Below are 23,639 nucleotides of genomic sequence, written 5' to 3'. Positions count from 1 at the left end.
ATACCCAAGGGCAGACAAATCCCACCACCAGCCCGTGCTCCTGGGACCCCGCCCTAGGGACCTCTGTCTAGCCTGGGCAGGAATGTGCCTGGGCTCTAGGGAGCCGCTTCCTGTTTGAACCTTCTCTGGGGAGCACAGACTAGCTGTCTAGAAGAGCACCCTTCCTTTCCTGGGAGCCTGTTCTCCAGCCAAACGGGACATGGGACATGTATAGACTGGGGCCCTGAAGTGTGTGCACCTTGTTTACAGTTCTGAATATTTCATCCTAGCAACTCCTAAAAATAGCCTGGATCGGTACAGCCTGCATCGTGAATTCCTAGAAAAGTGTTTTCCTGGAGCAGTGGGGAGACGGCACAGGGTGACCAGTACAGCCTGCGGCGTTCCCTCCAGCATTCGGGAGCACAGGAGTTGTGCCAGAAAGGTGGCAGGATCTCCCCCTGCTCCTCTGGAGCCGCTGTGTGGCCGGCACTTGAGGGCAGTCAGGGTGAGGCTTATCTGGAGGACTCCCACCACTTTCACTCCCCGTGGCTACTCTGCCTTCCCCAGTGCCCTGCAGTCCCCTGCCCCTGGGTGAGAACCACAGAGTGCTTCTGCCACTTCTGCACACTGTTCAAACTGTCCTCTGCACTTTTGGGTCTTGGGGAATGATTATTGTGCCCTGTCCAGTGGGGTCAAGCATCTCATCTCCTGCAGGAAGGGGGCTCTTGCTCTGCCACTCCCCCACCCCTGGGCTTGGGAGGTGGCCAGAGCTGACCGTCCCTCCTGGACCACTTGTAGGGTCTCTGTCCCGCTCTCCCAGGAACCCTGTAGGCAGGTTCTAGACACCCCTCCCCACCAAAGGACCCGCATGTGCTCACTCATGCACACACTCAGCCCTGTCTGTGCAGAGTACAGAGCAGGGCCCATGCTTCCCTGTTGAGTGCCATGATGTGAGGACAGTTGGGGACATGTAGTCGTGTGCCCAGGTATGACACTCGCTAAGGTGAGTGTGAAGTGGCACCCCCTTTCTCCACAGAGAGGTCCTAACTGGGCCTCTCCAGAAACCTTCCCCATGGCTGGTTTAGGACTGTCGGCAAGCGTCTCTGCAAAAGAGTCCAGTGTAGACAAACTTCCTATTTTCCTGTTGCCCTGTTGACTTGGCCACTGGCGGGGAAGATACCTGCACTCCAGGTGCTGGACACCCCTTACTGGTTTTTCACAAACATCCAGGACAGTAGTTGGAGAAGTGTGCAAACAAGGCCTCTGGCCTTGAGCTGGGCTTCACAGAGGTGTCTACACTTTCAAGATAAGTCACAACTGGGCTCCATGGTAACAGCTGGCAGGGGGAGGAAAGAGGGGGAGAGAAGCTCTCCCCTTCCCAGGTGCTGTCCTTGAGGGGTTAACTTGCCAGAACAGTGAGAGAAAAAGCTGCTTTTATGTGAGCTTCTGCAGACTGTGAACTTCGGGAGCCCCTCCCCTTAGATGCTGGGGATAAAACTCTGAAACTCCCTGAACTCGGGGTTCAGGGGATTGATTGATCACAGCAAAAGCTGTGCCCTCTGAACCTGGCTGTCTTCGGTGCCCTGCCTCATTTGTCCCTCCAACAAGTGCTCATGAACTTCAAGTGAAATGACATAGTTACCTTTCTCCTCCCATTCCTGGCTGCCTGGGGCAGGAGGGGACGGGAGAGCAGGGGCCTCTGCCAGGGAACAGGCAGCGACTGGGGTGAGGCTGAGGGTCTGCACGCAGGGCAGGAGGGAATGGCTGAAGCTGGAGCTGCAGGGGCTATCAGCAGTGCCTTGGCGGAGGGAGGCTTGGCCCTTGGAGCTCTTTCTGAGGTGGACTGTTGACCTGCTGCCCTTGGGGGTTGTGCAGGCTGCAGATATGTTCTTTCTGTCCGAGTCACTGAGCAACTGTGCAGTTCATTTCAGAATACCCCTTTCTCTAGAGAACCACCACGGTCCCTACCTGATGGGCTGTCATGAGGGCTCAGCGGGGTGCGGGGCACTGAGGTCAAGTGCTGGGCATGCCAAGGGTCCAGATGCAGCTGCCCTGGTGCAGGTGTCCTCCTGACCACTGGCCTGTCTCCTCTAGGAACATGCTGTCTTTACAACAGTAACGTTGTCTTTTATTCTTCCTACTAAATTGTGCACTTGTTCCCTGTGTCTTGGACATTTGTTAAGTACATTCTTAGATTTTTTGCTGCTCTTGTGAATGGGGTGTCCATTTTCAAACTGACCACTGCTGTTATGTAAGAAAGTCCACAGTTTTTATGTGCTTACCTCAATGCATTTTACTGATTTTTTTTTTCTGTGCTGGGCTCAAACCCTGGGCCTCACAAATGTCAGGCAACCTCTCTAACACTAAGCAACATCCCCAGTCCATTTTGTTTTATTTCATTTTGAAACATTTCTCACCTCCTGGTCAACGGCGCCCCGTCCCACCCTCTGCAGCTAGCAGGGGCAGGCCTGCCTCACGCACCTGCTGCACCCTCGGCTCGGCTCCACCACTGCCAGGACAGAAAGGCCTCTTCTCCGTGGGCTCAGCATCCTCGGCCTGGGGTGTCAACTCAGGGTGCACAGGAAGATTTTCCAGAGGTGGGTGCCAGGAGAGTCAGGAAATTGGGTTCTTTCCTAAAACTGACCCTGCTGGGACAGGTTCTTCTCCTGCATCTTCCTGTTCACCACCACCATCTACACCTTCACAGAAGAGAAGTGGAGTACTGCCCAGTGTCCCTCCCCCTAGGGAGCCCAGCACAACTTGAGGTGTGGTGTCCGACGGACCGACCAGATCCTTCTTCAAGTCAGGCAAATTCTCAGGCTTCAGGTTCGACACATTGAAGAAAGTCCCATTTTACCTTTTTCTTTTCTTTTCTTTCTTTTTTTTTTTGGTGAAGGATGACTGCATTTTGGCACCTGTCTGGGAAGTTCAGGGATGTGTTGTGCCAGGGAAGCTCACATGCACTCTCACTTGTTTGTGCCAATGGGCTTCTTAGGACTCACATCCATAAAAGAAAAGCTACACAGGGTGATGCTGTGCCTCATCTCATTCTTAATAATGACTCAACAAAATTAGAGATATCTGTTATTTTGCAGAATTGTGAAATGCTGATTACCAAAATGATATCAAAATGATATTTTGGAGATGGTGCTGGGGACTGAATCCAGTGCCTTGTGGATACTACCCCCGCAGCCTCTCAAAAATGGTTTTCCTGTTTGTGGTGCTGGGGAGAGAGCCCAGGGCCACTCTATAGTGAGCTGCATCCCCAGTACTTTTTGAGATAGCATCTTGCTAACATGTCCAGGCTGACCGCAGCCTCCTGAGTAGCTGGGATGACACGTGTGTGCCACCATGCCCGGCCACTATTTACACTCATGATGCCTATGGCCAGCCCCTTCTGTGTGGCACCACAGGGAAGGGGTCACCATCCGGCCACTCCTTCGGAGCTCCCTTTGCCTGGCATTCTGAATTCTAAAAAGCTGCCTCTTCATGAAAAAGGAATAGTCAGCAAAAGTGAGGTATGCAGTCAGGGGAGAACTAAAGAATGTCCACCTCTTCTGCCCCCCTCAATGCTTTATTCACTCAGATCACTCACTACGATCTCACTCTACAGGTTCTTAATCAAGAAAACGACAATCCTCAATGCTGGGCACTGCAATAGACATGATCAGTTCACGGCAGACAATTCTAGATTAATTCTAAGCACTGTAAACACTCTTAGACATTCCCTCGGCATGCTGAGTTCTAGTGCCAGTCTGAAGTCTCCAGCCTTGGGCTCTAAGTCCACAGATGCCCACTCACTCAGACCGCGGTCATCGGGTCAGGAACCAGGGCAGGCTCCTCCTCCAAGGCAGGCAGGTTGAGGAGAGGGTCTCAGGGAGAACTCACGGCTCCCACCAGGGTCAAGATGTGGCGTGGAGTCTGAGAGCAGTGAGGACCACACAGAGGATCAGCCAAGACAACAAGTGATGGGATGTCAGTCCAGGTCCTCATCAGGCTCTCGGCTTGCGGGCATCAGTATTGGCTGGCTGAAAGTCTGTTCATGTGCTCCTTCATTTATACTAAATTTGGGGGCTTTTGACCACACTTTCAATCCCTATCAGCTGCCACTGGGTCTCTTGGTGACATCATTTACCCTAGGGTTAAAGCATCTGGTCTGGTGGTCCCCACCCTGATTTTCTTGATAAGGGCAAAGACAACAAGCCAGAGAGTTAACTGAGTTTATCAGGGTGGGGAGAAGTGACTGGTTTGTGCCTGAGGGCTAATCTGGAGGGCTTCCTTAGGCATGCCTGGTGAGATTGGAGTTTTAAAATGGAGTGGTTTAGGCTCAGGCCTAGGCCACCCTCAGAGGAGTGAACTGCCACACTGTCTTTCTGTAGGTTCAGAGCCCAGCACACTGCAGACCCTGAGATCCTATCAGCTCCAACCTCCTCCCTTTCAACACAAAGCCCTCCCAATTGCTTCAGGTTTAATTTGCAGAGAAAACATTTGTCTTTAGAATTTGAGGAACCAGTTCCAGGAGACCAAGGTCAACTGCCATGTTCTGGCCAGAGGATAAAGAAAGGTGGGCTGGGGATGGGGCTCAAGCGGTAGCGTGCTCACCTGGCATGTGTGCGGCCCAGGTTCAATCCTCAGCACCACATACAACAAAGATGTTGTGTCCGCGAAAAACTGAAAAATAAATATTAATAAAACTCTCTCTCTCTCATTCTCTCTCTCTCCCTCCGTCTCTGTCTTTAAAAAAAAGAAAGAAAGGTAACCATGCCCTGACCTTACCTTTGGGGGGGGAGGAGCCCACCAGCATGCAGCCTTCCTGCCCACAGGCCCACAGCCTCCCTTCCCTCCAGATAGAAGCCTTCTCACTTGGGTTTGGGCTTTTCTGGGGGCTGAGAGCTCCCCTCACCTTCTCAGGGTCCAGTCCTTCCATACATCGGACTTCCTCCTCACCAGCTCTCACCTCCTGAGCACTGGCTTTGGAGCCATAAGCAGATGGACTTGGATCCAGGCTCAGTCAGGTTGGAGAAGTCAGCTGGAGTGGACGTCTATGGGAGTTTGCTTTCCACGACCCACTCCCTCATCCCCACTGTGACCTGGCTCCCGTGAGCTTCTCTCTGCCACACATGTCACCTGGGCTCAAAGGCACAGGTACCGTAAGACTGTGCCTCAGGTCTCTGTGTGGTGCTTCCCAGTGCTGAAGTTCTAAGTGGAAAGAGAACACTTGCATTTAAACATGGATGGACTCACACAACTATAATCCCAGCTACTTGGGAGGCTGAGGCTGGAGGATCTCGTTTGAGGACAGTCTTGGAAACTTAGCAAGACCTGTGTCAAAAAGTAAAAAGGAGGGCTGGGGGTGTGGCTCAAGCGGTAGCGTGCTCGCCTGGCATGTGTGTGGCCCAGGTTCGATCCTCAGCACCACATACAAACAAAGATGTTGTGTCCGCCAAAAACTAAGAAATAAATATTAAAAAAATTCTCTCTCTCTCTCTCTCTCTTAAAAAAAAAAAACAAGTAAAAAGGACTGGGGTGTAGCTCAGTGGTGCAGTGCCTCTGGGTTTAATCCCGTTTGTGCACACATTTCTGGGTTGTAGCGCCAAGCTTTAGCATATGCTTAAAAATTTTAAGTATGAATTCCCATGTCACAAGACCTCCAACTTTGGCCTTAGGATATTGTCACTTCACCCTTCGGCAGGCTTTAGACTGTCCACTAGAGAGCCAGCCTGTTTCCCTCTGTAGGCTCATTCTCTTTCCTGACCCTTACTGTCACTTCAGCAAGGTCTTGAAAAGAAGTGAGGGCTAAAAAGATGGGGGAGGATGGTCTGTGAAAAAACTTAAGACTCTGAAAAAAGTAGGTGGAATAAAGCCAACCTCTAAATACTTATCAGCCAGTTTCAATGATTATCAAGTCTGGCAAATTCCATCTGTACCTTTGACCACTATCCCTCCTGTGTTATTCTAAAGATAATTCAAGACATTATTTTACTATAAATATTTCATTGAGTGTATAAAGAAAACATTAAAAATAACATTATTATACCTGAAGTAACTAATAATCTCTTTAAAATCTTCAAATATCCATGTTATGCGAACTTTGATTTTCTTTTTTTTTTTTTTTTAGTACCAGATTGAACATAGAGATGCTCCATCCCTGAGCTAAATCATCAGCCCTTTTTATTTTTTTATTTATTTTTATTTTTTTAAAGAGAGAGAGAGAGAGAATTTTTTTTTTTAATATTTATTTTTTAGTTTTCGGTGGACACAACATCTTTGTATGTGGTGCTGAGGATCGAACCCGGGCCGCACGCATGCCAGGTGAGCGTGCTACCGCTTGAGCCACATCCCCAGCCCCTCATCAGCCCTTTTTAAACTTTGAGGTTCTAAGTTGCTGAGGCTAGCTTTGAACTTGTAAGCCTCCCAGATTGCTGGGATTACAGGCATGCGTCACTGTACACATCCACTCTTTATTTTGTTTTGTTAAACTGGGAAATAAATCTATCTCCTTTTTTCCCTCTTACAATGCATAATGGAAAAAAACCTCTGTATTTTGCTCCTCCGGATCTTTCACTGTCAGTTCATGCAGTCTTCCATTCTCTCCACTTCCTGAAGTTGGTAGACAGTTCCAAAGGTTCGATTAGATCCAGGTTCTCTCTGTTGGAGGGTGTGCAAAGTCGGAACTATTTCACAGCTTGTCTGGTCCTTCTAGTAGAAGGCAGGGAATTCTCTTTGCAATCAATATCAGTGTTTGTTGATTGTCTCCAGGAGGCAAAATTGCAGTCAAGGGGAGAAATAAAGAATGTCCATGCGCTTCTGCCCCTTTCAATGCTTTATTCACACAAATTACTCCATACAATTTCACTCTATAGGTTCTTAATCAAGAAAACGACAATCCTTAATGCTAGGCACTGCAATAGACATAATCAATTCACAGCAAACAATTCTAGATTAATCAATTCACAGCAAACAATTCTGGATTAATTTTAAGCACTGCAAAACACACTTAATCATGATAGGCTAATGACAGACATTTCCTCTGTATGCTAAATTCAAAAGTCTTAAGCCTTAGGCTTTATATCCAGCAGATGCACACTCACTTAGACTGTGGTGGCCAGAGCTGGAACCAAGGCAGGCCTTTCCTGGCTTGGAGTGGATGACCGGTTGAGGAAAGGTCATAGGGAGAAGTTGCGGCTCTCACCAAGGTCCAGATGAGGAGGTAGAGTTTGAGAGTGGTGAGGATCACGCAGAGGCTCAGGAACAATGACAAGTGATGGGAAGTCAGGCCCTCATCAGGCTCTCCAGCTCGAGTGCATCCTTATTTTGGCTGGCTGAATCCCTGTTCATCAGCTCTATTAATTATACTAAATTTTGGGGGTTTTTTGACCCCCCCCCCTTTCAATCCTTATCAGCTACCACCGGATTTCTCAGTGACATCATTTACCCTGGGGTCATTTCTCAGTGACATCATTTACCCTGGGTCTGGTCTGTGGTTTCCACTATGATCTTCTTGCCTTTCCCTCTTATCAGGCAAGGACAGCTTGCCTGGGGTTTGAGGCCATATTAGAGGGCTCTGTGGGTGTCCTGGTGAGACTGCAGGTTTCAAACTGGTGTTTTTAAAATGGAGTTGCTTAGGCTCAGGCCTAAGGCCATCCTAACATTGATGATTAACAGAATAACAGTAGAAACTGAAAACCAGTGACAATCTAATTCTTTCATTTCTTTGCTGAAATACTATATACAACCTCTCATCTATGAATGTTATTCAGTGCCTTTTATTTCTAAATGAATTATAATTTCTTTTAACTTATAAAACAGTAATTTAGAAGGGTTTCATAACTCATAATTGTGATTTTTTGGGGGGAAGCTTTCCTTTTGTAGGCAATGTTTAGAGTTACATTGTATTAATTGATAAACCCAGCCTAATTCCCTGTTAATGTTGGGAGCCATCTCCTCACAAATTAACTTTTTATAGCAAAGTTAATTTCGGCTTTGCTATAAATTACTGCAATTTCTAAATTTGCTTGGAATGCCTGCCCGTGCCTTGAACTCACCCATGCCTGACTTTCCCTGACCAGATAACAACCCTCTTTGAAACTTTAATGGCTCCTCACAAATTCTGGCTTTCCCTGGCCTCTCTGAAATTCCCTCTCTGAAACGACCCTCTCTGAAATTCCAGTGGCGCTTCATATAAGTTCTGATGTTGGGATCTAACTTTTTACTCCCTAAGTGCCGGACCATTAACCTACTACCTGCCTTTGTGTTATGCTTGTCAAAATCCTGTTATCTCTAAGTTCTCAAGACAACCCCCCTTTTTGCAACTTTCTATACTATAAAGCTGCACGCCTAGAGAGCTGCACAGCTGTATTCTATTCCCACAGGTTTAGGGAGAGACAGCCCCAGGGGGTCAGAATTACAAGCTTGCTTTAATTTGATTTGAATTGGAGTAGGTGGTCTTTTCTTTGTGTCGTGGTTTAACATTAATATAACTGGAATAATTTCTAAGAATTTTTAAAAATGTTTTATTTTTTAGTTGTATACAATACCTTTGTTTTATTTATTTTTATGTGGTACCTGAGGATCGAACCCAGGGCGGCCTTGCAAGAACTATGCGAGTGCTCTACTGCTGAGCCACAACCCCAGCCCTCTAAGGATTTTTAAAGTGATCTAATACACAGCCAACTTTTTAAAAAGGTCCATGGGTACTAGACTTAAATGTATATTTTCTGTGTGTTGCTATTGTAGTTCACATCAACAAGGGCTGAGATGCAGCTCAGTGATAGAGTGCTTGCCTAGCATAAGCAAGGCCCTGGGCTCAATCCCAAGCACTGCAGAAATAAAAAGGTTCACATAAACATGTGAAGTGAAGTCTGTTACTTCAATCTGTCATGTCCTTTTCCTTTTCTCGTTTTTTTTTTTTTCCTCAAATTGAAAGTGAAGAGCCTTTAGCTTTCTAGTGATGCTATTCTAACACCTTAAGAAATATTATGCTTTTTCCATCAACATATTTCTAAATGTCAGAATCTGTAACTTTCCTCTCCTGAATAAATTAAATCTGTAATGCACAGGTTTACTGACACCCAACATATAACTGAAATCCCCTGGAATTTTAGAGCAAGATCATGCTTTTTATTTTCTTAGGAATATTAACCATTGCCTTTGGCTTCTCAGCTACATTAGCAACAATTATTGTTAACTGTGGTGGAGGTGAGGGACTCACGGGCAGTTTTTTTCGCACACAGGCATGTGCAAGCAGGTCTAGAGCTCCTCTCTCGCACACAGGCGTGTGCAAGCAGGTCTGGGGCTCCTCTCTCGAACACAGGTGTCTGCAAGCAGGTCTGGGGCTCCTCCTCTCCCTTTAGGACGCTAGGCTCACTCCAGGAAGTCTTCACTGAGGGCTCTGAGGTCGGGATTGTAGGGAAACTTCCTTTTTCATTACAAAGGCAAAGACCCCGTTGGCTTGGATGACATTTCCACCCCGCCCTCGCTCGCACTTCCCACCCGTCTCCCGGGAGACGAGCGTGGAGGACTAGGGCCCTCCTCTGGTGCCGTCTTTGGGGCAGTCCCCACTCGGCTCCGTCCCCCGCTGGCTGCAGCGGCGGCTCAGCGGCAGGGCGGGGTGCAGCTCCGAGGCCGCGAGCCCTGCCCCACAGCTGCGCCCAGCGGCGGCCCCAGCCAGGCCGACGGTACGGGGAACGCGCCTCGCCCCGCTACGGAAGCGCGGCTCCGGGCCGCCCGCCGCACCGGCCACGCGTACAGCTGTTCCCGGGGGAGAAAAACCTGCACGGGAGGCAGCAGGGCGACGAGGCAGGGCGTGCGCCGGGACCGATGGCCGGCCGCAGCCCGGCGACTCCTCGCCCGCGGGAGACGCGAGCACAGCCCCCGCGCCCGGCGGTCCGACCTCTCAGGCGCCTCCCTCACTGGAGGCCCCTCGGCCCCGCCCCCTCGCACCCACGGTTTACTCCACGCACGCGCCCCAGGCCCCACCCCGCAGACGCCCAGTAGGGAGAGGGCGGGGCCCTGCCCCTCGCACGTGTGTCCTCTTGCACGCACGCGCTGTAGGTCCCACCCCGCGCACGCCCATTCAGTAGAGGGTCGGGCCCCGCCCTTCGCACGTACGCCCTCCTGCATGCGCACGCCGCAGGCCCCACCCTGCAGGTGTCCGGTCGGCCCCTCTCACGTACTCCCTCCTTCACGCACGCGCTTCAGGCCCCATCCTGCGCACGCGGTGCACGTGCCGCACGCGCCCGGCGTCCCGCGCGACGCAGGTTCCGCCCCGCGGCCAATGGGCGACGCCGCCGGGCCCGCCTCGCATTCGCCCCGCCCCGCCCCGCCCCGCCCCGCTCCGCCCCGCTCCGCCCCTAGTTTAGCCCGGTGCGGCGCGGTCCCAGCTCAGTGCTGAGCGGTCGGCCGGCGGCGTGCGTCTTCCACCGCGGTCGCCGCCGAGGCGCAGCCGCAGCCGAGCGCAACCTCGCTGTCGAGCCACGCTCCGGCGCCATGTCGCAGAGCGGAGCCCCCGGGATGCAGGAGGAGACCCTTCAGGGTGAGGCTCGGGAGGCTGCGGGAGCGGGGGGGGTGCGCGCGCGGGAGCGGGAGGGGGGCGCGGGAGCTGGGGGAGGGCGAGCGGGAGGGGGGCGCGGGAGCTGGTGAACTCCGAGCGAGGCCACGGCGGGGCCCCGCGGTTGGGAGCTGAGCGAGGAGCCTGCTTCTCCATCCACGCGACCTGACGTCGCAGCTGGAAGTAGCCCGTCACTGGGGCCCTGCTCCCGGGGCCCTGGGTGCACCAGCCGGGCACGCAGCGGAAGCCGCGGGTGTTGAAGTGGAACCGTGTGTGCTGGGATTTTTTTTTTTTTTTTTGCAGTGGGATTGAACCATCACTAAGCTACATCCCCGTCCTTTTTATTTTTGATTTTTGAGGTAGGACTTCCCTAAGTTGCGGAGGGCCTCCAATTTGCCATCCTCCTGCCTCAGCCTCCTGAGTCGCAGGGACGACTGGAGTGCCCCACCGCGCTCGGCAGTGCTTTGGTTTTAAGTCTCTAACATTTATTTCCGGAGGGACTCTTAGGACTTCCTAAAGTAGGAAGAAGAGGGGCGGGGTTACAGGATCCTGGCCTGAATCGGTTGGCTGCTTTTTTTGCCACGAAAGGTATGAGTGGCTTTTTAAAAATAGGGTTTAAACTGCTTCTTGCCTCAGTTCTGCTAGAGGTTCACGCCAAGAGAGTTGAATTGATTTGAGCAGGAGGATCAATTGCCTAGCCAGCCTGGGCAGTTTGGTGAGATCCTGCCTCAATGATGAGATAGTTTATGGGTGTAGCTCTGTGATGGCGCGCACCGGGGTTCTGGGTTCAGTTCCCAGTACCCGCCCCCTCTCCCCCAAGCGGATGGATTCTAGGTTAAAAAGTATAAGTGCAAGATCACTGCCTGCCGGCTCCCAGCCCACTGACTGGGACTCCCGGGCAGACGCCGGCTGGCTTTCCGTGCTGGTTCTGGCTTCACGGGATTGGCCTTTTACATGTGCCACCTGTGGGTCTGGGGTGGGTGGAGCAGGCTTGTGCGCCACAGAGTAAAGCCAGCCCCCAGCCTCTACCCAATCCCAAGGGTCCAAGAGTCAAGGGGGAATTGACCTTTGTATTGTCTGATGCAAGAGTTCCCTGAGCAAAATGAGCATGTGAATACATTTGGAGAGGACTTTTTAAACCTTTGAGGGTGAAGCTTGAAATTTCATTAAGATTTTTTAGAAGTTTCTATTCAGGTAGGTCTAGGGAGCTGTTAATTTATTATCTAAAGGTTTTACTAGGCAGGATTTACTTAGCCTAGGATATTGTAGACTACGTCCTATTTTGGGTGGGGAGGTGCTGGGGATTGAACCCATGCTAGGTAAGCTCTCTGTCACTTAACTACACCCACAGCTCTTTTTTTTTAAGTTTTAAGTTTTCATTTTGAGACTGGGTCTCAAATTGCTGAGGCTGGCCTCGAACTCCCCATCCTCCTGCCTCAGTCTCCCAAGTAGCTGAGTTTACAGTATTTAAAACTACAACCAAATTTTGAAACAGTGATAACAACTTCTTTGAAATAGATTTGAGAGGTTTTTTTTGGTCATGAAATCTGATCCAGGGAGTGTTTCATGAACTCTTTCTTGTTATCAGCTGCTTTATGTCTAACATTGTGTGTTAGTTCAGCTGTAGTGTCTTGTGTCTTGGAAGGGTTTCCAGGGGCTGACTGTGTCCTCCTTTGTTGCCAACCCCCCTGAATTGCTGAGTCATTGGCAGCAAGATTGTCAGCCCAAGAGTTAAACAGATTTTTGTTTTCCTGCATTGCTATTCTATAAAAAGGTGGTTACCCAGAGTATGGTTGAGGATTCTTTGGGCCCCACTGGAGTCTACGTGCAGTTCGGCACTTGCTTACCATTTGGCTAGGGTAGGAGGGGTCACTGATCACGTGGGGCCTTCAGCTGCCCCAGGAAATGTGAATCCAGGCTGGGATTCGCTGGCCACACTTGCCCTCCCTGCCTCTGCTCTGATTGGACTGTGGCTTGTTTACCCCGAGCTGGGCCGGCAGAGGCTGGTAGCCAAGCCCACGGGCCAGCACTGATTGGTTGGTGCTCCTTCCCACCCTGTCCAGTCCAGCTGAAGCTCTTCAGTGGGGGGGGGGGCACTGTGGTTTTATTTTTTCTTTTGATATATTACTGCTGAAGTGCAGGAGGGAGTTGGGACTTTGTAAAGACATGAGTCACAGTGGCCTGAAGGGGTGGCATGTGTGTGGCCCCCCAGGACCATGAGTGCATAGCTAAGTGCTCCCCATCAACAGGGATGGTTAAGGAAAACACAGGTGCTGTGGTAAGTACCAGAGCAATACCTGAAGCCCAGGGGACTGAGAATGTGTTAGGCGTGGTCAGCTCACCTAGATGCCAGTCACCGGCCCAGTGGACTTCATGCTCAACATGTGTGCCATTTCCAGCCCTTGTCTCCTCCCCCCCCCCCCGACAACTAAGAGGCTTCTAAATGCAGACAGCAGTTTCCGGAGGCCCACTTCTAGGGAGAGTCCTTTGGGGCTTGGATTCCCTCCAGGGTTTGCCCACTGCTGGGCTTCTCCTGGGGCGCGCCACTGTCTGCCACCCTGGGAGCTTCCCTGGGCCTGCCTGGGAGCTGCTTGTTGGGTGGGTGTTTCAACCCTGGCTAGGGTCTGGTAGAACTTTATTTATTTTGTGGTACTGGGGGTTGAGTCCCAGGACCCTTTACTACTGAGCTATGTCCCCAGCTCCTTTATTCCTATGTTTTGAGGCAGGGTCTCACTAAGTTGCCCAGGTTGCATTTGCAGTCCTCCTGCTGGGCCTCCTGATGCTGGGACAATGGGTGGGTGACAGGCGAGAGCTCTTTCAGGGTGTCTGCCTCAGCATTCCAAATCAGCCCTATGGCTTCAGGGAAGCAAGGGCAGTCTCACTGGTCCTCCTCTGGCCAGGGTTGAGTCCTGCCACCCAGCCGGGGGGAGGGGCCTGTGTGTGCTCTCTCCTTGGGGCTCTGCTGGCCCTGGTCGCTCAGTGCTGGGGAACGGAGAGCTGCAAGGCTGCCTTGGGACGCAGGGCAGGGAGGCTGGGGCAGTCCCCGGAGTGCCGGAAGCTGAGGTCAGCTGTGCTCACGGGAAATGAGGAAGTGGGTTGAGAACTCGGAGGAGCTGCATTGTGTTTGATCTCTAAGGCGCGGACCTGTAGGTTTCTTTTTATAATGGCTAAATATTTATAGCCTGGGCTTTCTGTTGAGCTCTCCTTGATCCACAGGGGAGCTACGGTCACCTTGCTGTGCCTTGATGGTGGTGGTGGAAGTGAGGGTAGGAGAGGGATGTAAAGTGGAACTGGAGTGAGGGCCTACCCTGCTAAGGCCCAAGGTATCAGTTGTTGTAATGGTTCACTCGGAACCCAAGGTGGTTTTCTGAGCTTGTTGAGAAACCTGAGAGCTGCCTTTCTTAAACAGCTCTTCTGGCCAGCTGCAAGACCTCAGCGGGTGGACAGTGTCCTGCAGGGTGTTTCCTGGCCAGTCGTTGTGGGGCAGTAGTGACTTCTGTCCCTGAGCCAATCGTTCCTTGTGTAGAGCTTTCAGACCCAAAGATGGTGCTGCTGCTGAGCCAGGATGGGTTGCTCCTTTCTCTCAGGATCCCGGGGACTCGGCACTGCTGGGGCGGTATGTGCTCCTCCTGTCCCAGGGGTTGTTGGTGAGGCAGGACCTGGTGCTGGTGGAGGAGGGTGGAGGGAGGGGCTGTGCCTTCGTGCCTCCTGCCAAAAGCAGACCCCACAGGCTAGGGCCTCCTCTTGGCCTTCCCGGCCTCAGACTTGAGAAACAAACTTCTTTATGAACCAACCACCTTTGAGTCTGTGGTGTTCTGAGTCACCACCACAGACTCTTTCCTTCAAGGTTCGGGGTGCCCCTGTGTAAGAAATGCGTATTTGGTCCTTGTCCCTGCCTCTGGGACAGACCCCCTTAAGCTAGGATCTCCCGAGTGATGGGCATGTCTTGCTCGAGTCCTGGGATGCACTCAGGTAGACGCTGATGAGCTGCCTTAGTGGGACCCTGGCCTCTGTAGCTCAGACAAAGGGTTGGTCCCCAGAAGGAACGAGTAAGCCATCAGAGGGTGGAAACTTGGGGCCCTGGGGGACAGGAGGGGAGTTGGGAAGGTGGGAGCTTTCTTTCTGTCATCCCTGCTTCGGTGTGCTGTGTCCTTCTGGCCTTTTCCAAATGGTGTCCAGAACACAAGTAGTCTTTCCCGAGTTCTCTGAGTCACAGCACTGTACTGAGCCAGTGGGGTGGGGTGTGGGAACCTCTAAATTTGCAGCCAGTGTCCAGGTAGTCGTGTGGGTAGCCTGGGTACCTTAGTTTGTGCCATGTCACGGACTGGGTGATAGTGTCAGAATTGAGCTGTTGGAGGCCGTTTGGTGCTGGAGAGCTGGTTGTTGGTGGGGAAAGGCTCCACACACCATGCCTCAAACCCTGCTGGTGTCACACACCAGGGAGACCCAGGCAGCATTGCAGCCTCCTCGGTGAGCCTAGAAAAGGGAATGACCCGGAGGCTGCTGCACAGCCTGTGTCCTAAGGCCCAGCGAGGGGGCAGCTGCCAAAGAGTCTTGGTAGAGTTAGTGCTGGTGCCCAGTGTCAGCATGCCTGGAGTTAGTCGAGGTCCCCGTGGGCTCCCAGTCTGGCCTGCGAGGAGGGTGCCTGCCTCTGTGGGCAGGGCAGGGGGAACCTCGTGGCGGCTCTAGGGTTTCACGTGGCCCTTGGAGCGCTCGCCCAGGCGGTCCAGGCAAGCTTAATTCCCGTGCCTCCGATGTGCTTTCTTCTGATTGATGTGACGCACTCCCCATCCAGTGTCCCACTGAGGCCAGGCCATTTCAGGGGACCCCAGCCTACACCTGCCTCTGGAGGGCGCTGAGTAGGTCACTAGTCGGCTGCACTCCTCCCAGACGACCAGGGTGCTGCTCTGTTGGTTAAGGACAGAGCGTGGATCTCACTGTACTGGGGAGAACTGCAGCGGCCATGAACAGTGCCCGTTTGTCCGTGAGTCTCCTGTGTCATGTTCCCTCCTGTCTCCTAACATTGGGTGTTTGTAAACAAAGGCTTTTCTATAAATAAACAAATCAGGTCATCCTGACCATGCATAGGTACGTGTGCTTGATTTCTTTTTTTTGTAGCTGGACAGAATGCCTCCAGTTTACTTGTCTATTTTAACGTGCTGAGGATGGAACCCAGTGCCGCCCATGTGCTAGGCAGGCGCTATGCCTCTGAGCTGCAGCCCAGCCCGCATGCTTGATTCCTAACAGAGGAGGCACCATGGCAGAGGGGAGCAGAGGTCTGAAACGTAACCCAGGATGGCCAGGGGGGGACCCGTGGCCTGTCGGCAGCAGCAATGTGTGGTGGGTTGGGAAGGAGGGTGTCCTAGCAGCTACACACTACACACCTTTGAACTCAGTCTCACCAACAAGTGAGTGTGTGCCCAGAAAAGGTGACAAGAGTGTGTAGGTGCACTGTCAGCCCGACTGGGAGAGAACCACACACCTAAGTGTGAAGATGCCAGTGGGCGTCCCTGTGGTGCTGGGCCTGGGCACTGAACCCAGGACTGCCAGCGTGCCAGGCAGTGCTCCTCCGCTGAGCGCTGCCCCAGACCTTCCTGTTGCTGTTGACTTTGAGATGGGATTTTGCTAAGCTGCCCAGGCTGGCCTTGACGCCCCCGCCCCCCCCCCCCCGTTTTTTTTTTTTTTTTTCCTGTTACTGGGTCGTGAATCCAGGACACTCCACCACTGAACTACATCCCCAGCGTTTTAACGTGGAGTGTCAGTGTCGAGATTCGTCCAAGCCCTACTTGAAAGGGTAGCTTGTTCTGGTCAGACTGAAATGAAAGGCGGCAATGTGGATCTTAAGGGCTTCGGGTCAGTGTGTGATTCTGGGGTGTGGAAGTAGGCTAAGGGTGAATCTTCTAAAGGAAATGTTTGATTCTTTAAACTTTTTTGACAGTCTTTTCTTCTAAAAGCTGACTGCAAGACAGTGATCAAGCTGGACTCTGAGGACACAACAGGTTTATCTGACATCTGCTTGGTTTAAAGAAATGGCAAACCAGCCAATGAGGCAGCAGACCAGGGATGTGGGTCAGAGTAGGCATGATGGCTCACAGGGTGACTCGTTCTCTTGGAAGTGGGGGGTGACAGGTTATGTTACGACCAGATTCCAGAGTGGGTGGAGAGTTCCAGCCATGCCTCTTTTTTGGTCCCTAGGCTCCTGGGTGGAGCTGCACTTCAGCAACGGGAATGGGAGCGGTGTTCCAGCCTCAGTATCTATTTATAATGGTGACATGGAAAAAATACTGCTGGACGCCCAGCACGAATCTGGACGGAGTAGTTCCAAGAGCTCTCACTGTGACAGGTAGGGTCAGTACGTGTATGTACCCCAGTGTTGACTTCCCTAAGAGATGGGCAGGCACAGGTGCACATGCCCCTGTGACCTTCAAGGACCCGGGGGCCTTTTGGCTGAGGCCAAACAAGGGGTGCTCTTGGGAGTCCTGGCACAGCAGGAGCCTGCTGTCTGGGGTAGGAGACCTGGGGTTTCTCTGGAGGCACAGTGTTGAGGCCAGAACACTCAACAAAAGGGTCCCTTCTGCCCCTCACGCCAGCCAGCATGGTGAAGGCACTCCTGAGGTCACTTGGCATGAACCTCGGCACCATAGTCCTGATGGGCTGGGGGGGACTTCCCGGCTGGGGTCTGCCCTTGGGGGTGACCCTGTTCACCAGTCCCCGGACCGTGGCCAGAGGAGTGGAACTGTGTCTCTAGGCTCTGTGTTTAGCTGACTGCCTCTGAGAAGCACTCATGCCCTCCCCTGGCTTGGCAGTGAGCCCAAGGTGGCATGGCTGGGAGCCACCGACCAGAGCCAGCTATAGCTGACTGCCGGGGAATAAGAGGTGCCCACCTAGGAAGACTGGGAGCATCTGGCCCTGCCTGTGGCTGGCAGCTGCCCTGCATTCTGTGCTTAGCTGAGCAGATGGCCCCTGTCTTGGGTTTTGCTGCCTGTTGTTTTTTGGTACTGGGGACTGAAGTGTGGCCTTGCACGGGATGGGCTCCCTTGACGGCAGAGCTGCTTCCCAGCCCTTGTTGTTAGGCAACAGGGCCTCGCTGAGTTGCCCAGGCTGGCCTCGAATTCGCATCCTCTGCCTCAGCCTCCCGAGTAGCTAGGGTTACAGGCATCTGCACTGCTTGCAGCCGGGGGTGTTTGCTTCTGAACACAGAACGTTAATGTGACGCTGTTTTTTTCCTCCTCTGTTTACATTGTTACCAAGCCCACCGCGCTCACAGACGCCACAAGAAAACACGAGAGCTTCAGAAACAGATGCCCACAGCATCGGTGAGAAGAACAGCTCTCAGGTAAGCTGGAGGGCGTGTGGGCTTCCTAGGGTATCTGAGCACGGCTGGCCCTTGGGGCGTCTCATGCCTTTGGGAAAAGAAATCTTGTGGGGACACCCACAGCACATGGCCTTCATGGTGGGCTGGCCAGGGGAGGCATGGATGGGGCTGCACTTGGGGCCTCCTGGCCCCTGGGAGGGTGGCTGAGAGCTGGTTCTGGTGCCCCCAGGTGGCTGTGGCTTCTGGGCGTCTCCCTAGGCACTGTTGTCTGTTCCGCCCGCACCTGATGCTAACTGGTGCTCGAGGGCGGTTTGTGTTAGTAGCTCAGGAACTGGTAACTTCCAACATGGACAGGCCACAAAGCCTTCTAAAGGTATCAGCCTGGGAGGCAAAGAGACAGTTGAGTGTGTGCCTTAGTGACCTGTAGCCCCCCTTCTCCTGCGTGGACTTTGAGGCAGTGATGGTGATGCGCTGCTAAGGTCGCAGAGCTGTGCCTTGTGCACACCATGTATGTGCAGGGGACACCCTCTGGGACAGTCAGTAACAGTGAGGATGGAACAGTGGTGTTTCCCCTTGTAATTGGCTCAAGAGTTGCCTTAGCCTGACGCAGGGTCTCGGGTTGCACTAGTCCTTCTTCCTCCTGTTCAGTTCCTCTCGGGCTCCCTGCTATCCCTGCTTTCTCTGGGACGTCTCCCTGCCCCAGACAGGGTTCTAAGGCTGCCAGAGCTCAGCAGGAACCTGGTAGCGAGTAAGAATCTGGCTGTGCCCCAGGTGTGACCTCTTTCCAGATGTTTGAGGTCCCTGTGCAGCTTCGCATCCATACATCTGATAGGTTTGGCACTGCATTCTAGAGGGTTTCCACTGTTTTACATACCCCGCCCCCCAGAAAGGAATTGCATGCCCAGGCACAGAATCTTGAAAATGCAAAGCAGCAGAGTCAAGAAGCACTGTAGTCCCGTATTGTCAAGTTCCTTGAAGTTAGTAGGTCTTTAGTGCAGCTCAGCTGTGATGGTGAGTGCTCCTGCCTTTCCTGGGACACCCTGGCTGCACAGAGCTTGCTTCCTTCAGGTCGCGGGGTCACATGGCTGCGGTCACCACCTTTGTCCTCCCTTCGTGGTGTCCTAAGCCATGTTTGCAGCTCTCAGTGCTGACAGAAGCTCGCAGTCGCACCGGGGTCCTGATGGGCTGGGGGGCACTTCCCAGCTGGAGGGGTCTGCCCTTGGGTGACCCTGTTCACCAGTCCCCGGATTGTGGCCGGAGGAGTGGACCTGTGTCTTTAGGCTGTGTTTGGCTGACTGATCTCGTGCTTCCTGGTGTGACTGTGGTAGGCTAATTAATCTGCTTTAAATATTTGCTTTATCTTAGTCCGAGGAAGATTATCTTGAGAGAAGGAAAGAGGTCGAAAGCATCTTAAAGAAAAACTCAGACTGGATATGGGATTGGTCAAGTCGGCCAGAAAACATCCCCCCCAAGTAAGTCTGCGTTCAGCACCAGGGGCTCTGTGGTGATGGGTACACTGACCGCCGTGTTTCTCCCCGCCCAGGGAGTTCCTCTTTCGACACCCCAAGCGCACGGCCACGCTCAGCATGAGAAACACCAGTGTCATGAAGAAGGGGGGCATCTTCTCTGCAGAGTTCCTCAAGGTCTTTCTTCCGTCTCTGCTGCTGTCCCATCTCCTGGCCATTGGATTGGGGTAGGTGATGTTACCATGCAACCCTGACAGTGGGCCTTGGGAGGGTCCAGAGTCTCCTAAATCTGCACATAAGTGACAGCTGGGTGCGGCTTCACAGACAACCACATTGTCACTGGTCAGGAAAGGGAAACACGGGCAACTCTGGAAGGCCCTCCAGCAGTCCTTTAGCCCTTCTCCTTGCATAGGACTGCGTCCACCTTCTGTTCCTGGACTGCTTTGTGTGGTCTGGATTAGTGCACTCCTGTGTGGCATTGCACTGACCTGTCCCCTTCACTGTGGGTGGCATGGGATTGTTCTCTTCCATTCTCAGCAGCAACAGAAAAAACAAGGTCTCTAGATTTCTGGCTTCATGTGCTAAGTAACTGCAGGAAGCATTGGGAGTCCAGGCAGGTGCTGCTGTGGTTCTAAAACCTCCAGCTGGACGGTGCTGAAGGGTAGAGCTGTTCTTCCCTTCCTTAGCTGCCAGGCATGTGGCCATCTCCCGAGATGGGCAGTGTTCTGGTGGCTGTGGGTTCCTGGAGAGCCGGCTGCTGGCACTGGCTTCTGGCTTAGGTTAGCTGGAGGGCTTGTGTTTGTGTGGGGGGACAACAGGGCACAGGATGAAAGGTTCTGTGGCATGGTCACCCTTTTTCCCCAGAATCTCCCTTGTGGCGGATCACATCTGGTCGCTTACCTGCTGTGGTTTGTGAGAGCTGTGGTCCTTGGGTCACATCCAGCCCCCTCCTTGGCCCATGGTTCCACCTGCTGTGGAAATGGCTTCCTGGGTGAGCCAGAGGCTCCTTAAAGAGTGACCGCAATCCACAATGAACCTCATACCTCTTCTTGCTGGGCTGGCACCTTTCTCTGGCTGCCTGTGTGCTGGTTCTTTGTCTCAAGGAAGGCTCCAATCCATCATCTTCATTTTGGCTTTGGGCTCAGACTTAGTGTGCATCAGTCTCACCAATGATGTGGTTAGGTACTGATTTTTTGAGCTTTTCCCAGAACTAGCAAGAAGGGCCTGGTAATACCTATTCTAAATGCCCAGATTAGCTGTGCCTTTCAGGTTGGTTTTCTGCAGCCAGTTTCTGGCTACAGTCCCTGTCCTTCATCCTGCTCAGTCTTTTGGAGACTGATGGTTCCCAACCCACCCCAAGCTTCTCAGCAGCTTCCCATCATGAGCAGCATGGAAACCACCCTCTATAGTTGGTCCCAGAAAGCTCATGGTCTGCTGTCTCTTCCTCCATTCCTGGCCAGCCCCGTGCCTTCTTAAGCGATATCCCCTGCTTTTCAGGTATCCACTGGGACCAGGCTTGGGCTGCTGTGGGCAGGGCTTCCTGATTCAGTGATTGGTATTTGAGGTTGGGGATGATGGACTGATAGTGGTGCCACCTGCCCTGGGGGTGTCTTCCAACACTGCGTTGGATCACTTTATAAACAGTGAAAAGGCTGTTCTGGGTAGCAACAGCACTTCTACTTGATTGGTATCCTACTTTGACCCTTTGTTTTTCTGGTGCTGGGGACGAGCCCAGAGCCTTGTGCTTGCCAGTCAGGTGCTCTGCCCCCGATCTGCAACCCTAGCTGGTCACCTGTGTTGTGCTCGTTTAGCACAGCGCACTGTGAGGACACAACTGGGCGTTTTGTGTAAACCCCTTGATGAAGGATTACAGATGTCATCACAAACATTTTAAATGGGTATAAAATAGCCAGTCCCTCCAAAGCTGTAGCCACCATGAGCTGCCTATCTAGCTGAGCAGAGCCACCTGAGAGCTGGAGGCCCCACTGACTTCAGTCACTCTTCTGATAGGATCTACATTGGGAGGCGTCTGACAACCTCCACCAGCACCTTTTGAGGGAGATGTGGACCTGGCGTTGTCGGCGTGCTGGGATTCCCTCCTGAGCTGACGGCTGGCGCTACGGTGATCCTTGGGTGGCCGCACCACTTGAGTTTATTTGTTCCATAAATGCTGCGCTCATAACTCAGTAAAATGAAACAGCAGACACTAAAATCATGCTGGCCTGTAATTATACCTATGGGATCAATTACTAAGCATGTCAGACTGATAGTTACTGTAAGATTTGGTAGTAAATTTCCTTTGGATATTAGGTATAAATAGTATAAATAATTTAATAGTTATTATGTAGTAATTAAAAAATTAACCTTAATTGTTAAAATATAATTTATATTTCAAAAGACTGAACTACATTAATAGGAAAAAAATTACTACAGTAAGGGATTCGTCCAAAAGAAATACTGTGGCCTTATAATCCCTGTTTTCAATGGCATGTTAGATGTAGTGGACGTGGGCTGTCTCCATCCGGAGCCATGGAACCCAGGTATAGCTGCAGGCTCCACTGTGCAGCCCGCACCCTGAGGGCCTTCTGCCGGGTGCGGACACCAGCCCCCGACTGTCCATCATCTCCTGGACGGTTGAACTGCTGTTGAAGGCACCTACTTGGTCTTACTCTGCAGCTCTGGATTGCTGGGTCTGATCTTACTGTTTGTGTTCAGCTTTTGTGTGCTCTTACACAGCTTTACTGTAAGCAGACGTATCTACTTAAACTGGAGATAGACAAAAATAAATCTGCCAAATTCTTCAGATTGTCGTTTTTACATATGGTATCATAAAAGCTTGATTGAACTAGTTCACCACATGTCCTGCTTTACCTTTTCTACAGCATGGTTCCTAAAAGGCTGCCTCTTTATGCTGGATATGCCTTGTATTTTGCCTTTTCCCTACTTCATTGAGGTGTGTTAAAATAAATTAGAATTTTAACTTAAAAAAAATCTTTTAAGTTGTTGCCTTGGAAATGCTAGCTGATGCCCGCTCAACTGGAGGCGGCTAGTGGGGTGGCACCAGAAGTCCTCAGAGTCGAACCTCAAAGAAAGATCGTCCATGAGTTCACACTAGCTCACCCTGATGAGACACTTCCCTTTCGTGTAGAACATGCTTGTCTCACATCGAGAGCTTCTTGTTCTGAATGTTGTGATGAAACAGGCTTTCAAGTGTCCCCGGACTTGGCACAGCCACTCAATTGACAAACCCTGTCACCAGTGGCCGGAATTCAGTGAAACTGGCTGGAAATGCTGTGGACATAAGAGATGAGACTGAGGCTTGAGTTGTCAGGGCGTCTTCACCAGACTGCCTTACAGTAGGCGCTTCACATATACACCCCATCCCCAGGGATGCCAGCGCCTGCAGGCACTCATGTCCCTTGTAACCCGCCTCAGGTTTGCAGAGCTTCTGCACCTCCTCCCTGTGTTGGGTCGGCCACAGCCCCCAGGACATGAGTGCCGTGCAGGCAGCCGAACACATGTTCAGGGAGAGGGGAGCGTGTCCTTGTCCGTGCTCCATGCAGGGGCAGTGTTTCTCCAGAACTTTCCAGCCCACTGCGACAGGAGGCCAGCTCAGATGCTCAGTTCTCAGAATGATGCCAGTAGAGGAATCAGGCCTTTCTGAAGATCTTTGGCAACTAGCCATCTATACAGGTAATTGCCTGCACTATTACTCATTTGGGGAACAGCAAATTTATAAAATGTTTAACATAATCCAAATAATTTTAAGAAAAAGCCTTTGGCCAAATGCAAGTTTCCTGATGTAGACTTTGCACCGATCCTAGGACCTGAGCTTACAGACTCCAGTGTGACCCCCAAGGAGTGGAGAGGGCTGCAGCTCCAGGGAGGGAGGGAGGGGCAGCACAGGTGGGGGAGCCCGCCTCTGGATGGGACAAACCGACAGGCTGTCCTTTTTCCCTATAGACCACTTGTTGGAAGATAGCCTGAAGGGAGACCTGAATTTTGAGGTGTATGTGCGCAAAGGGCCATATCTATACTAATATATCAAAACACTGAAACAAATGCAGTGTCTACACAGGAGGAAGCAAGATGTCCGCTCACAGCAGCCGGGAAGCTAAGGAAGAGCAGGGACCAGGTCCTCAAGGGCATGCCTCCAGTGCCTGCTCCCTCTACCCAGTCCCTACCTGGCTGCAGCCACCACCTAGTACAGGAGCCCTTCAGATGGGTGAACCCACCCATCACAACATTTAATTTCCTGCCCTGCCAGGAGCTTTTGGGTGATAGCTCATATCCAAACCATAACAGATGGGGTCTATAGTCCCTCCTCCTG

The 23,639-nt window shown here is 52.1% G+C and overlaps 1 protein-coding gene across 1 annotated transcript; it reads left to right on the top strand.

The window, feature by feature from the left end:
- The first annotated feature begins 10,356 nt into the window (after nucleotides 1-10,356).
- On the top strand, nucleotides 10,357-22,112 carry Bnip3 (BCL2 interacting protein 3). Its single transcript, XM_046448829.2, has 6 exons — nucleotides 10,357-10,513; nucleotides 16,724-16,871; nucleotides 17,780-17,864; nucleotides 19,209-19,315; nucleotides 19,387-19,536; nucleotides 21,320-22,112. The coding sequence occupies exons 1-6, from the start codon at nucleotides 10,468-10,470 to the stop codon at nucleotides 21,363-21,365; spliced, it is 582 nt and encodes a 193-aa protein (XP_046304785.1). The 5' UTR covers nucleotides 10,357-10,467; the 3' UTR covers nucleotides 21,366-22,112.
- Nucleotides 22,113-23,639: the final 1,527 nt, after the last annotated feature.

This window comes from Marmota monax, unplaced genomic scaffold (genome assembly GCF_021218885.2).
Source record: "Marmota monax isolate L192 unplaced genomic scaffold, Marmota_monax_Labrador192_F-V1.1 WCK01_AAM20220418_F8-fsc00076, whole genome shotgun sequence".
Lineage (NCBI taxonomy): Eukaryota > Metazoa > Chordata > Mammalia > Rodentia > Sciuridae > Marmota > Marmota monax.
Note: the sequence above shows the minus strand (reverse complement) of the source record. Positions and strands in the feature narration are given on the sequence as shown.

What these genes read in the sequence shown, in the direction of transcription:
- Bnip3 (XM_046448829.2), top strand. Translation starts at nt 10,468, where the DNA reads ATGTCGCAGAGCGGAGCCCCCGGGATGCAGGAGGAGACCCTTCAGG. An exon ending in GCAGGAGGAGACCCTTCAGG is followed by an intron (nt 10,514 to 16,723) that starts GTGAGGCTCGGG and finishes TTTGGTCCCTAG; the next exon opens with GCTCCTGGGTGGAGCTGCAC. An exon ending in CTCCTGGCCATTGGATTGGG is followed by an intron (nt 19,537 to 21,319) that starts GTAGGTGATGTT and finishes CTCTTCTGATAG; the next exon opens with GATCTACATTGGGAGGCGTC.